Source organism: Lates calcarifer, unplaced genomic scaffold (genome assembly GCF_001640805.2).
Source record: "Lates calcarifer isolate ASB-BC8 unplaced genomic scaffold, TLL_Latcal_v3 _unitig_225_quiver_2823, whole genome shotgun sequence".
Classification (NCBI taxonomy): Eukaryota; Metazoa; Chordata; class Actinopteri; family Centropomidae; genus Lates; species Lates calcarifer.
In genome coordinates this window covers 1-12,922 of record NW_026116087.1, presented here as the reverse complement: position 1 = coordinate 12,922, position 12,922 = coordinate 1, and the positions used below count along the sequence as shown (strand labels likewise).

Below are 12,922 nucleotides of genomic sequence, written 5' to 3'. Positions count from 1 at the left end.
CTATTTGTGTCGCCTTACTTTACCATGACAATTTTTGAAAATTTTTGACCCCTTACTATACTATGACATTTTTTGACATTTTTCATGCCTTAATATACTATGACATTTTTGGATGTTTTTTGACACCTCAGCATACTATGACATTTTTTTTACTTTTGTGATGCTTTACATACTATGACATTTTTGACCATTTTTCATGCCTTACTATACTATGACATTTTTGACCATTTTTGACACCTTATTATACTGTGACAGTTTGACCGTTTTTGGAGCCTTACTATACTATCACATTTTTGGATGTTTTTTGACACCTCAGTATACTATGACATTTTTTTTTACTATTTGTGATGCTTTACTATACTATGACATTTTTTGACCATTTTTCATGCCTTACTATACTATGACATTTTTGACAATTTTTGACACCTTATTATACTGTGACAGTTTTGACCATTTTTGGAGCCTTACTATACTATGACATTTTTTGACCATTTTCATGCCTTAATATACTATGACATTTTTGGATGTTTTTTGACACCTCAGTATACTATGACATTTTTTTTTACTATTTGTGATGCTTTACTATACTATGACATTTTTTGACCATTTTTCATGCCTCATGACATTTTTTTAAAATAGTTTTTGACGACACGATATACTCTGACATTTTTGACCATTTTTCATGCCTTGCTATACTATGACATTTTTGGATGTTTTTTTTGACACCTTAGTATACTATGACATTTTTTTTTGCCTATTTGTGTCGCCTTACTTTACCATGACAATTTTTGAAAATTTTTGACCCCTTACTATACTATGACATTTTTTGACAATTTTTCATGCCTTAATATACTATGACATTTTTGGATGTTTTTTGACACCTCAGTATACTATGACATTTTTTTTTTACTATTTGTGATGCTTTACTATACTATGACATTTTTTGACCATTTTTCATGCCTTACTATACTATGACATTTTTGACAATTTTTGACACCTTATTATACTGTGACAGTTTTGACCGTTTTTGGAGCCTTACTATACTATGACATTTTTTGACCATTTTTCATGCCTTAATATACTATGACATTTTTGGATGTTTTTTTGACACCTCAGTATACTATGACATTTTTTTTTACTATTTGTGATGCTTTACTATACTATGACATTTTTTGACCATTTTTCATGCCTTACTTTACCATGACAATTTTTGAAAATTTTTGACCCCTTACTATACTATGACATTTTTTGACCATTTTTCATGCCTTATGACATTTTTTGACAATTTTTCATGCCTTACTATACTATGACATCTTTGACCATTTTTGAAGGCATTTTCATGCCTTATAACATTTAATAGTTTTTGACGATATGGTATACTATGACATTTTTGACCGTTTTTCATGCCTTACTATACTATGACATATTTGGATGGTTTTTAATGTCATGCTATACTATGACATTTTTGACAATTTTTCATGCCTTATTATACTATGACATCTTTTGATGGATCACTAAACAGTGCTCTGTGTTGGACAGTTGATGTAAAGTTGTTTATGAATTACCTGGAGGCCTCTGTCTTGGCCTGAAAGAACTTCATTGTATGAAGACTCTCTGTGATCTTGGACTACATCTCTGTGATCGTGGACTACGTCTCTGTGATCGCGGACAGTGTCTCTGAGATTATGGACAAAGTCTCTGCGATCATGGACTGTGTCTTTGTGATCTGTGGACGATGTCTCTGAGATCATAAACGGTGTCTCTGTGGTCATCGACAATGTCCCTGATCGCGGGCAATGCCGTCAAATCGGTGACCCCCGTCTCCGCCGATTCTATCGCAAGGTCTCTACGAAGCATGGACAATGTCTCTGATCACGGACAACGCCTCTCTCATCTTTGACAAGGTCTCTGCGATCGTGGACAACGTCTCTGATCGTGGACGATGTCTCCCTCATCCTCAACAATGTCTCTCCGATCATGGACCATGTCTCTGCGATTGTGGACGATGTCGCGGACAAAGTGGTGACACCTGGAGGAGATCAAAGAGAAACATATGAAGGAAAATTATCAATACACTACTACCTATTCCTCATCAACAACAAATACTTGGGAAAAAGTAAAATGATTATTAATTGTGTGTCTATCAACTAATCACTGAAGCAATGATATATATGATATATGCACAACAATAATAAACACTATCAGTTAAAGTAAATCTTTGAATGCAGGATTTTAATTTGTGTTGTTTATTATACTTCAGTAAAGTCTGAGTATTTCTTCCACCACATACGTCACATACAGAATCATTATTTTACATTTCAACCTGTGACAGTTTACTATACTATGACATTTTTTGACCATTTTTCATGTCTTACTATACTATGATTTTTTGATGATTTTTGACGCCTTACTATACGATGACATTTTTGAGTTTTTGACACCTTACTGTACTATGACATTTTCTGATGCCTTACTAAACAGCGCTCTGTGTTGGACAGTTGATGAAAAGCTGTTTGTGAATTACCTGGAGGCCTCTGTCTTGGTCTGAAAGAACTTCATTGTACGGAGACTCTCTGTGATCGTGGACTACGTCTCTGTGATCGCGGACAGTGTCTCTGAGATTATGGACAATGTCTCTGTGATCATGGACTGTGTCTTTGTGATCGTGGACGATGTCTCTGAGATCATAGACGGTGTCTCTGTGGTCATCGACAATGTCCCTGATCGCGGGCAATGCCGTCAAATCGGTGACCCCCGTCTCCGCCGATTCTATTGCAAGGTCTCTACGAAGCATGGACAATGTCTCTGATCACGGACAACGCCTCTCTCATCTTTGACAAGGTCTCTGCGATCGTGGACAATGTCTCTGATCGTGGACGATGTCTCCCTCATCCTCAACAATGTCTCTCCAATCATGGACCATGTCTCTGCGATTGTGGATGACATCTCGGCAATCGTGGACGATGTCGCGGACAAAGTGGTGACACCTGGAGGAGATCAAAGAGAAACATATGAAGGAAAATTATCAATACACTACTACCTATTCCTCATCAACAACAACAAATACTTAGGAAAAAGTAAAATTATTATTAATTGTGTGTCTGTCACCTAACCACTGAAGCAATGATATATGTTACTGTGAACTGCACAACAATAATAAACACTATCAGTTAAGTAAATCTTTGAATCTTTGTTTTGACCATTTTTGACGCCTCACTACACTATGACATTTTTGAGGGTTTTTGATGCCTTACTACACCATTTTTTTTAAAGTAAAGCTTAAAAATTACCTGGAGGCCTCTGTCCTGGTCTCAAAGAACTTCTTCATTGTACGAAGACACTCTGTCTTTGTTTTGCCTTACTATACTATGACATTTTTTGCCTTACTATACTGTGGCGTTTTTTGACATTTTTGACCACATACTATACTACGACATTTTTTCAAGGATTCAAGGAGCTTTATTGTCATTCCAACATATGTGAACATGAAGTGAAACGAAATAAGTTACTCTGGTCCCGGTGCAAGCCAACACAGAATAACTACTAAGTATAAAATAGAATTTGATGTCTTACTATAGTGTGACATTTTTACTTCTATTTTGTATTACTACTACTTTGTATTGCTTTTATATTACAGATTACATAGTACTTTTCTTATTAGGGCCCAAGCATGAAAGCGTATGAAGGCCCTATTGGAATTGCTCAGATTATTAGGGCCTGAGAACAAAGCCTGAGAAAGCAACATTCAAGTGATCCCCCATTAGACTTAGTTCGCGTACACAGACGAAATTCGCACGACATATATAACATGCCCAGGTGTACAAAAAAAGTCTCCTGATGTCATGACCTCAAACCAACAGGAAGTCAGACATTTTGACTCTAATACACAAATTGCTCATTTTTCGCCATTAGGGGACATTGTATTTGAACTCCTCCTCCTAGGGATTTAATCATATCGACCTCAAAGTCAGTACTGTTAACGTTGTCATTAAAAGTTATCAAAAGCGTGACATGATAGACCGCTATAAAATGAGTTACAATGACCAGGATGGAACACAAAATTACAAAGAGATGCAAGATGTCGGTAAAGTCACTGTAAACAACTACAACAGGTATTTAAACATATATCAAGAGCTCTTTGGGTTTGCACGCGTCCACGTTGGGGACCCACGACTCATGACTGGGACACCAGTCACGGAAACAGAAACATACTCTTACCCACGCGATAAAAACGTTAAAAGAGAAGCGCTAGCCGCTAGCTAGTTAGCTCTTCAGTCTTACCTTTGCGCCGCAGGTGTGTTCAGCTTCCAGCCTCTCTCGTGTTCGACAAAAAAATAAGCTTCCAAGCTTGTTTTAGCATCCAGGCTTCTTCGTCAATTAAGTTTTCTCACAGTACTAACAAACCGAGGCAACGGTTCAAACGTTGGTTTAAATCTGTTTTCCGACTGCCTCTCTGCCCTCTTCTCAGAAGGTCAGGGCCAATGAGACACAGGCAAGCCAACAACGGCAGAAAAAACGCCATTTGGCCGCCTAGCAGCCGCCTCTGATTGGCAGGGGGTGTGTACACACACACAGAGAGAGAGCGCGGAGTTATAATTGCATTAACATTTAACACATTCTTTGTTTAGATAATCTATTAAAATGTGTTTTATTGTTATTTAGCCAAAATATATGAATATGCACCTGACTATTGAATTATTACTGCACATTTTCTTTTTTTCTTTTTATAGACCAAACCATTAATGGATTGCTGTAACAAATTTTATTAAGAAATAAAACTTTTCATAATACACGGCCTAAATTTGCAATTACATATTCGTGGTACTGCTAAAGTACGAAAGTTGAAATGTTTACACTAACTTGAATTGTCAGACATATTGTTTTGAGGCATTAGTCAATGATTAATATGACCATAAGAAAATATCTTTTTTTCCATGAATAATTAATGACACACACCTTCACATTTATTTCACTGTGCTTATGCTGCAGGTGATGGTTGAGTTCCCCATTTAACAGTTTTTCCCAAATCACGCGAGACTTCGTAACTAGAGCATTGTGGCGACGAGAGTACAGTAGAGTAGAGTTGTTGTCGGAGAGGGAGGAGGAAGGCTGAGAGTAGACAGGAGGAAAAGCAAGAGTAGAAAAAAATAGCACATAAGTAGGAGGAAATACAAAATTTAGCATGGCATCGGGGGACACCCTGTACATAGAAGCGGACGGGTCAGAAATGCCAGCCGAAATAGTGGAACTGCACGAAATCGAAGTAGAGACAATCGAAACAACAGTTGTTGGGGACGACGGTGAACACCAGCCTATGATCGCCTTACAGCCTCTTGACACGGATGATCCGAACTCGATTCACCCGCACCAGGAGGTGATTTTGGTGCAAACAAGAGAAGAGGTGGTGGGCGAGGACGACTCTGAACTGCACACAGATGACGGTTTCGAGGACCAAATCCTCATTCCAGTGCCCGCCGTGGAGGAGGACTATATCGAACAGACTCTGGTTACTGTTGCTGGGAAAAGCTCGTCGACAGGCCGGATGAAGAAGGCTGGAAGCGGAAAGAAAGCGGGCAAAAAGAGCTATCTGAGCGGGGGGAGAAATGGGCCGAAAATGGGAACAGAAGCAGGTCCAGATAAAGACTTTGGAGGGGGAGTTTTCAGTCACTATGTGGGCATCGGGTAAGTTCAGAGTCCTGAGTGAATTCCTGCAAGCTGGCCCCTCGCTTTGTTCTCAGCGTGTGTGCCGTGTGACAGGGCCCAGTTGGGGCCTTGTCCTCCGCTAAAGTGGGAACTATTTCCCAACTCTGAGCCACTTAAACCTCATTTGAAATGTTTTTGTTTTTATGGGAAGCCATGTTTTATGTGTCGATGGGCGCCGCCATATTTCCCCGGTCTAGAAAGTATGGCGGCCCGAAAAAATGGCGTTTATTTGGCCGACGAAGATGGCGGCGAGAGTGGGAGCGAGTGCAGCTGGCTCCGCTAGGCCGCTGTGGCGCAGTTCAGTTCAACGGTAACGGTGTTGCGTTCAGGAACCCCTCATACTTTACGCTTCTGAGGCTTTAAACGCACCGCTTGAGTTCAATAACTAACAACAATAACTACAAGCGAAGTGGATCCTGTGTTCAACCGTAGTAGTTCCTCTTAAAATCCGGGATCACCGGGATCTTTAAAATCCCGGTGGCTACATAAATCACTGTACAGTTTGAAATTAATATAAACTTATGCGTTTTATTTCTGTTGTCCGTTTTGGATATTTATACCTATATTTATGGATATTTGAAAAATGGGTAGGTTTGTAAACAAGGCAGCGTGAATCTTACCCCTGTAATTTACTGGGAGACAGGACATTCAACATAAATGCTTAACCCTTTCCTTTTAATTGTAATTTTTCCCACTATTGATGATTTAATTTTTTAGAGATGTTTATAGAGATACTGTTTACGGTTTCTGACTGGTGGTTATTTTTGAGAAACCATTCAGCTTTAAGATCAAAGAATGTGACCTGTCTAGCCAAAAGCTTGTCTGTTTTTTTATTAGTAATGAATTAGTAGTGTGTGTCAGGGACTACTGGGTGACACGTGACAAAGGTTTGGCTTGAAATGCCTTTAATCAGTTTGTTCCACATGTTCTGATGCCGATCTGTCCTTATTCAGATGACAAGAAGGACATAGACCATGAGGAGCAAATCACAGGAGAAAACTCACCTCCAGATTATTCAGAGTACATGACAGGGAAAAAGCTTCCTCCAGGAGGCATCCCAGGCATTGACCTGTCAGATCCCAAACAGCTGGCAGAGTTTGCACGGTAAGAGGAAATGTTGATGATTACGTTTACCCAAGGTAAATGACAGCCATATTCAAGCGTATTCCTACAGCAGTTTTCAAAATAGAAATTAGTTTGTTTTACTAAAAAATGGCACGTGCTACAACATTGCAAACTCAGCTTTTTTAGTGTGAAATAATGCAGTGAACATAATATGAAATCAGATGACTGTGTGGTCTGGCCCATTATGCAAACAGGTTTTTACCAAGTGGTTTATTTTTTTCAGTAAACAAATGTTTGTTTCTCTAATTCAGGCATAATATGACCAGTTTTACTTCTTTTGCAGAATGAAGCCAAGAAAAGTAAAAGAGGACGATGCACCCAGGACGATAGCCTGTCCACACAAAGTGAGTGCAGTATGTTTATTACACCAGTATGTATAGTACTGTTAAAACGGTACAGTCAAGTGCACAAGTCCCAAGTGAGTAAAGCCATCTTGTTTTCATCTTGTTTCTCTCCCTCTCAGGGATGTACCAAGATGTTCAGGGACAACTCAGCAATGAGGAAGCACTTGCATACCCATGGGCCTCGCGTGCACGTCTGTGCAGAGTGTGGCAAAGCTTTCGTGGAGAGTTCAAAACTGAAGAGGCATCAACTCGTACACACAGGAGAGAAACCTTTCCAGGTGAGTTCCTCTAGAAATATACACATATTTTATATATATATATATATATACACACACACACACACACACACACACACATAATGTAAACTAAAGAGCAATTATACACACTTTGCTATTGTGAGCAAATACAGCAGTGGTAACTCAACCTTTCTTGTCTCCAGTGCACATTTGAGGGCTGTGGCAAGCGGTTCTCTTTGGACTTTAACTTGCGCACGCATGTGCGTATTCACACTGGAGACCGCCCATACGTGTGCCCCTTCGACGGCTGCAACAAAAAATTTGCTCAGTCAACCAACCTGAAGTCTCACATCCTCACACACGCCAAAGCCAAAAACAACCAGTAAATCAGCCCTGAACCAGGCTAACAACAACATGAGCATACACTGGAGGATCTGACCTGTATCTCCGCTCCTTGACAGACAAACTAATGTCCCATGGCCTGCTTTGTTGTGAGAAAAGATGTCCCCTTTGTATCGTCACTAGATAAAGATTTAAACAGAGAAATGACCTTTTCTCCAACTTTTTGATATATACATGGAGGGTTTGAAAAAGGAACTTGTGAGAACCCCAACTCCCTCAGGCCTCCTACCCAACTTTGGCGCTACCTGGATGGAACAATTTACGGTTTCTTCTTGTGAAGATATTAATTCATGGATCTGCACCTAAAAATGTATTTATACCTTAACACAACCAGTTAAAAAGTTTTTGCAATATAAGGCAAATTTGCATCAGTCCTCAGCAATGACACCTTTTCAATTTTGTACTTCTCCCCGAGTGTGCATATTGTACACTGTTTGACATAAGCTCTGTGGTAATGTATGTAGTAAGATTGTCCCTGTAGCTCTTCCTGGAAGAGGTTTCACAGTTTGCTTTACCTCCCCCTTTCCCTTCATGTGAGTGTGTTTAAAGGGCAGATTGGGTGGTCTTTGCATATTTTCATTTTGTACAACGCAATATCAGAATCATGTAGATAATAGCCATGTAATTTTCAATAGTGATCACTGATTAAAATGTTTTTTCCCCTTGCACTACCAATACAAGTGTCATTTGTCCTGTCACAGTTATAATTCATGTTATGCTAATAATAATAATATTTAGCTATTTTAGTAGCAATGCCTTTTAGAGACAAAACCTGGAGCTGCTGGAGCTAATTTTTTATAAAATTATACGTTTTTATACACTGCAAAAATACAGCATTTTAAACAAATGTGCCCATGGTATCTGTCCTAGAGATTAACCTAACTGTTAAATAATTTCAGTAGGACAATGTAAATAGTGTTTTAAAGGTAGATGTCTTGAGGCTTAGGAACAATTTACTTTGGCAGCTAGATGTTGACAGAATGTGTCACATGTATTTGAGGTTGCTAACAGCAGTCTGTTGAAGTGCTTTACATTTCTACTTTGCTACAATAGATACTGAACAAGGAAATGAAGCAAATTCTGGTTCTTTTATTCTTCAGCATCCTCCATATACGCAATTTTAAAACATTTCAAAACTTGAAATTAGCAGCTTCAAAGTGACATCTTAGAGCTGGAATATAGTCCGTCAATGGATCTGAACACATTGCAAACTCATTCTGACGTGAGATACTCAAAACAACACATTAGAAACTGGAAGGATCTTCAGAAATTGCATTGTAACTTAAAAGGATTCCTTTTAATGTCATCTGTTTAAAGAGAGATTTTTAAAAACATTTTCTTCAGGCATCTGGTACAAAACTACAGCTTTCATTCAACTCACGCCTGACTCAGGATAATCCTGAGCAATCTTCTGACATTTCCATGTAAAAATCCAGCTTTATTAGATTCACAAATAACACAGCACGGGCAATCACTCACATTAAATAACTCTGTTTTGTGGATTTATATGGCTAAAAAACAAAAGAACAAGTGCAACAATGCTGGTGGGCAGATTTGCTGAATCATTTTAACCCACATATTAACAGTGCAATTTGGTTAGTTCACAGCCGTAAAGCAAACGGCATAAAACCAAAGTAAAATCAAGTTTTAAAAAGGTCCTGTTAGTATGTTCCCATTTCATTACAAATACAAGAGCGACATTTTTAAAACTGCATGCAAATCTATTTGTTATTAAATGATATTATGACATTTCTACCTAGTTCATCCCTGCAGAGTAGTATGGCAAAACACACGATTTCACACTGTGGTCATCTCATGATCTGGTGAAATCATTGCATCCAATATATATAGATTTTCGATTGACATCTAACATATAGCTCTGTCTTAATGTAGAGAAAACATGTTAAACTAGGCCTAAGTATCTAAAACATGATTGGTGTGTATTTCAGCATAATTTTATGTTCACTTATTAAAGTTTTATGCATAGCGACCAATATATCCACACTTTCATCGCTTTGTATCTAGTGGCATGAAATTAAAGCAAAAGATGAGCATGAACACCCATCTGCCTTTGTGTTTGTTTCAGAGACTCTCTGAGAAATCTGGGTCAGTTAAAATGCAGTGAACAGCAGAAACAGGCAACTGCAGTGTGCATTGAAAATCCCAAAGTACCACTCTCCCTGACCTAAAAACATTCAAGGCAACAGTTTTAAGCTTTTTGGAGGAAAAAAAAGCACAGATAAAAGGAGCTGTGTCTTTAAGGTGATGGAGGTGGTGATGATAACAGATAAAAACATTCCTGCAGATTAGAATAATGCAGTGTTTCGACCTCAAATGAACATGTAAGAAAAACAAAGAGGTGTAAATCTAAAGTGTAGGCATCGGTGTCCCTCTATTACACTATCCAGTCTTTGGCATCAGGCACCTGGTCTAGAGTTCAGATGTGTGTTTAGTACCTGCTTCCATGAACTGCACGAAGTGCTCACTCAGATAGCAAGGCAGCCAGTAGTGCAGGGTAGTTTGGCGTCCCCCAGCCAGTAACAGGGTCCCACGACGGTGCAGCACAGAAACCTTGCCCCTGAACCTGCTCGTCCAGACAGCCAGGTGACAACCTTTCAGTCACCTGGAGACAAGAAAGCAGAGAATGTAGGGACCAGACCACAACAACAAAATGTGTCGCAAAAGGGATTCCATCCAAGTAACTGAAAAAAAAAATATCTTCTTGTGTTCTTCATACAAAACTTTAACTCTGCAAGTGATACTTTGTCTTACATCAAATAAGGCCTGTCCCTTGAGCTTGTAAAGGCGAGGGTTGAGGAAGCCCAAGGTAGGTAGGCCCTTCAGCAGCCGATGATCATTGACCAGAGACAGCATGCCTCCAACCACTGGGGTTGATGCCTGGAAGAGCGATAAAACAGGAGTGATGTGATGACGCATAATGAATCTGTTATATTTTTTGGTTCGTTCTGAAGCAAATCTTTTATGGCTGTATCCCTTCAATCTCTTACACTGTCAATTCTCTGCTCAATAAAAAGCGTAATCGAGTGTGATATGCTTTACCGAGGTCCCAGACACCCAGGGGACTGGCACTCTGTTGATGACCACCCAGTAATTATCAGACAGGGCAGCCATGTCCGGATACGCCCTGCCGCTGACATTGTAGTACGACTGAGGAGGAAGTTTTGCTGCAACAGTCTTAAGATACCCCTCCACTGCACTGACCTGCAGGAACACAGACACACAACATTAATGACACAGTCTGCGATAACTGAGCATTAAAAGAGCTGATGATATAATATTATTACCTGGTAGTCAGGCATCTTGAAGACATTACTGAAGCCTCCTCCACTGATGTAATCTGTGACTTCATACGTGACCTTGTATGGGTTCTTGAATGACGTTCCTCCTACTGTAGTGACATATGGGCTGGGAACAAGAAACAGGGCATAGGGCGTTAGATATCTGGTGCTTGTCCTCAACATTTTACAAGCTAAATTCTTTGCAGATTCTGAGATCATTAATATAACACATACAGAGGCACAGTCCTATGTCATAGAAGGTCAGACACAGGTTTACTTATAATAAATGAATAAATGATAATTTACCTTGGAGGCTGGGAAACTGGGCCTGAAGGAGTTTTGTTCTTTTCCTAAATGTCTACAGCCGGCACCGCTGTCACCTGAACATGAAACAAGATCAGAGAGATTAAAACATGATGCAATCATGCAGCATCTCTTATTAACACCTGGGAGCTTTTTGCGCACTGTTGTAAGCTATGAAAAAAAGGTAATGTGCGAACATGTTTTCCCAGTGCCACCGTGCCGTCACAGCCGTTTCATTTAAAACAATGCTGGTGTACTCATGTTTCAAGTCAGGTGATGACTATAAGATGTAAGCAAAGCCACAGTCAGCTGACACTTCACCAAAAAGACCAAGGTCGTCTGTCTTTTGTAACATCTTCAGCTCTCTCTCTGTGGCCGTTACAAAAATTACAGCTGACAGTTCCTCATTTGTTGAAGTCTTGTGATTCTGTGTTGAGTGCCACTGAAAACAGGAATTAGTTTATAGCTGATCTGACCAAATGGATTAAAAGCTTAACCAGACCAAGTGAAAGGTTACATTCATTGTATGTAGAAGTGACAAAATGTCACACAAAAATGTGACTGTCACATCTTCAATCACATCACATCTTCAAAGATAATGTGATTGACCTGTAGATAAACTAAGACTTTGTCAGCCTTGACAGTCATCTTTTGTTGGGAGTAATACAGATTAGATGTTGTTTGTGAATGTTCTTGAATGTCTCTGTGTGCACCCTCAATTATTATCACTGACCTGAGGCAAAGAGCAAAGAGATTCCCCTGATGCCAGCTTTCATAAACTCTGTGTTGATACGCATCATGTAGGCAGTGGACAGGCTGTCTTCATCATCACCGTAGCTGATTGTGTGAACCCAGGGCAGATCAGACATGTTGCTGAGCAGAAGCATCCACTGGAGGAAAGGCTCCTGGGACTCATGACGGCCTGGAGGGAGATTAGGGTGTTTGTGTTTTTTGTATAGAGCTAAAATGTGGGTGGCTGCATTCTTCCTTATTCTCTGTCTCACTTTTAGAAAGACCAACTCTGACATTTCACTTTAATTATTTAAGATATGAATAACATGTACTATATTACTACAGTTAAAGCCTCCTCCTCTCTTACAAACCTGGGTTGGTGAAGACCCACGTGGAGACGTTTGCCCCTGTGCTCATGATGTACTCTATATCCAGACTGGCCTCAATGCCGGCCTTTCCTCCTCCCTGGTGCCCACAACTCGATCCACCTGAGACAGATGCTGGAAGCTCCCGCCAAACAGGCTCATGAACTCAGCCAGGTCTGCCGGGTGATAGTACTGCTCCAAGAACTAACAGAGAAAACAGGTAAGTAAAGTGAGGAAGTGTAAAGTGTCTGAACTCACGTTTACATGCTTTACAGGTTTTACAGAGGGTCATACCTGAGCTACGGCCTGGCTGTTGTTCTGAGCTGTTCCCACATCAGCTGCTGTCAGGTTGTAGCGGGTCCTCAGGATGACAGGAGTCACTCCCAGGTGTATCCCTTCCTTAGACGACTTTT

General features: G+C 39.9%; 2 protein-coding genes across 2 annotated transcripts; one reads left to right on the top strand and one right to left on the bottom strand.

Moving 5' to 3' along the window:
• The first annotated feature begins 5,047 nt into the window (after window positions 1-5,047).
• On the top strand, window positions 5,048-8,478 carry LOC108892633 (transcriptional repressor protein YY1-like). Its single transcript, XM_018690297.2, is given in 6 exon segments — window positions 5,048-5,604; window positions 5,606-5,682; window positions 6,657-6,807; window positions 7,112-7,172; window positions 7,292-7,450; window positions 7,612-8,478. Coding segments are annotated over 6 exon segments (1,053 nt in total). The 5' UTR covers window positions 5,048-5,182; the 3' UTR covers window positions 7,795-8,478.
• A 1,488-nt stretch (window positions 8,479-9,966) lies between these two features.
• On the bottom strand, window positions 9,967-12,914 carry LOC108892632 (tripeptidyl-peptidase 1-like; the record flags this gene model as incomplete). The annotated part of the gene is given in 9 exon segments (XM_018690296.2): window positions 9,967-10,433; window positions 10,583-10,708; window positions 10,871-11,032; window positions 11,116-11,240; window positions 11,421-11,489; window positions 12,146-12,334; window positions 12,516-12,614; window positions 12,617-12,713; window positions 12,804-12,914. Coding segments are annotated over 9 exon segments (1,119 nt in total), but the record flags the coding sequence as incomplete, so codon positions are not given.
• Between the last annotated feature and the right edge of the window lie 8 nt (window positions 12,915-12,922).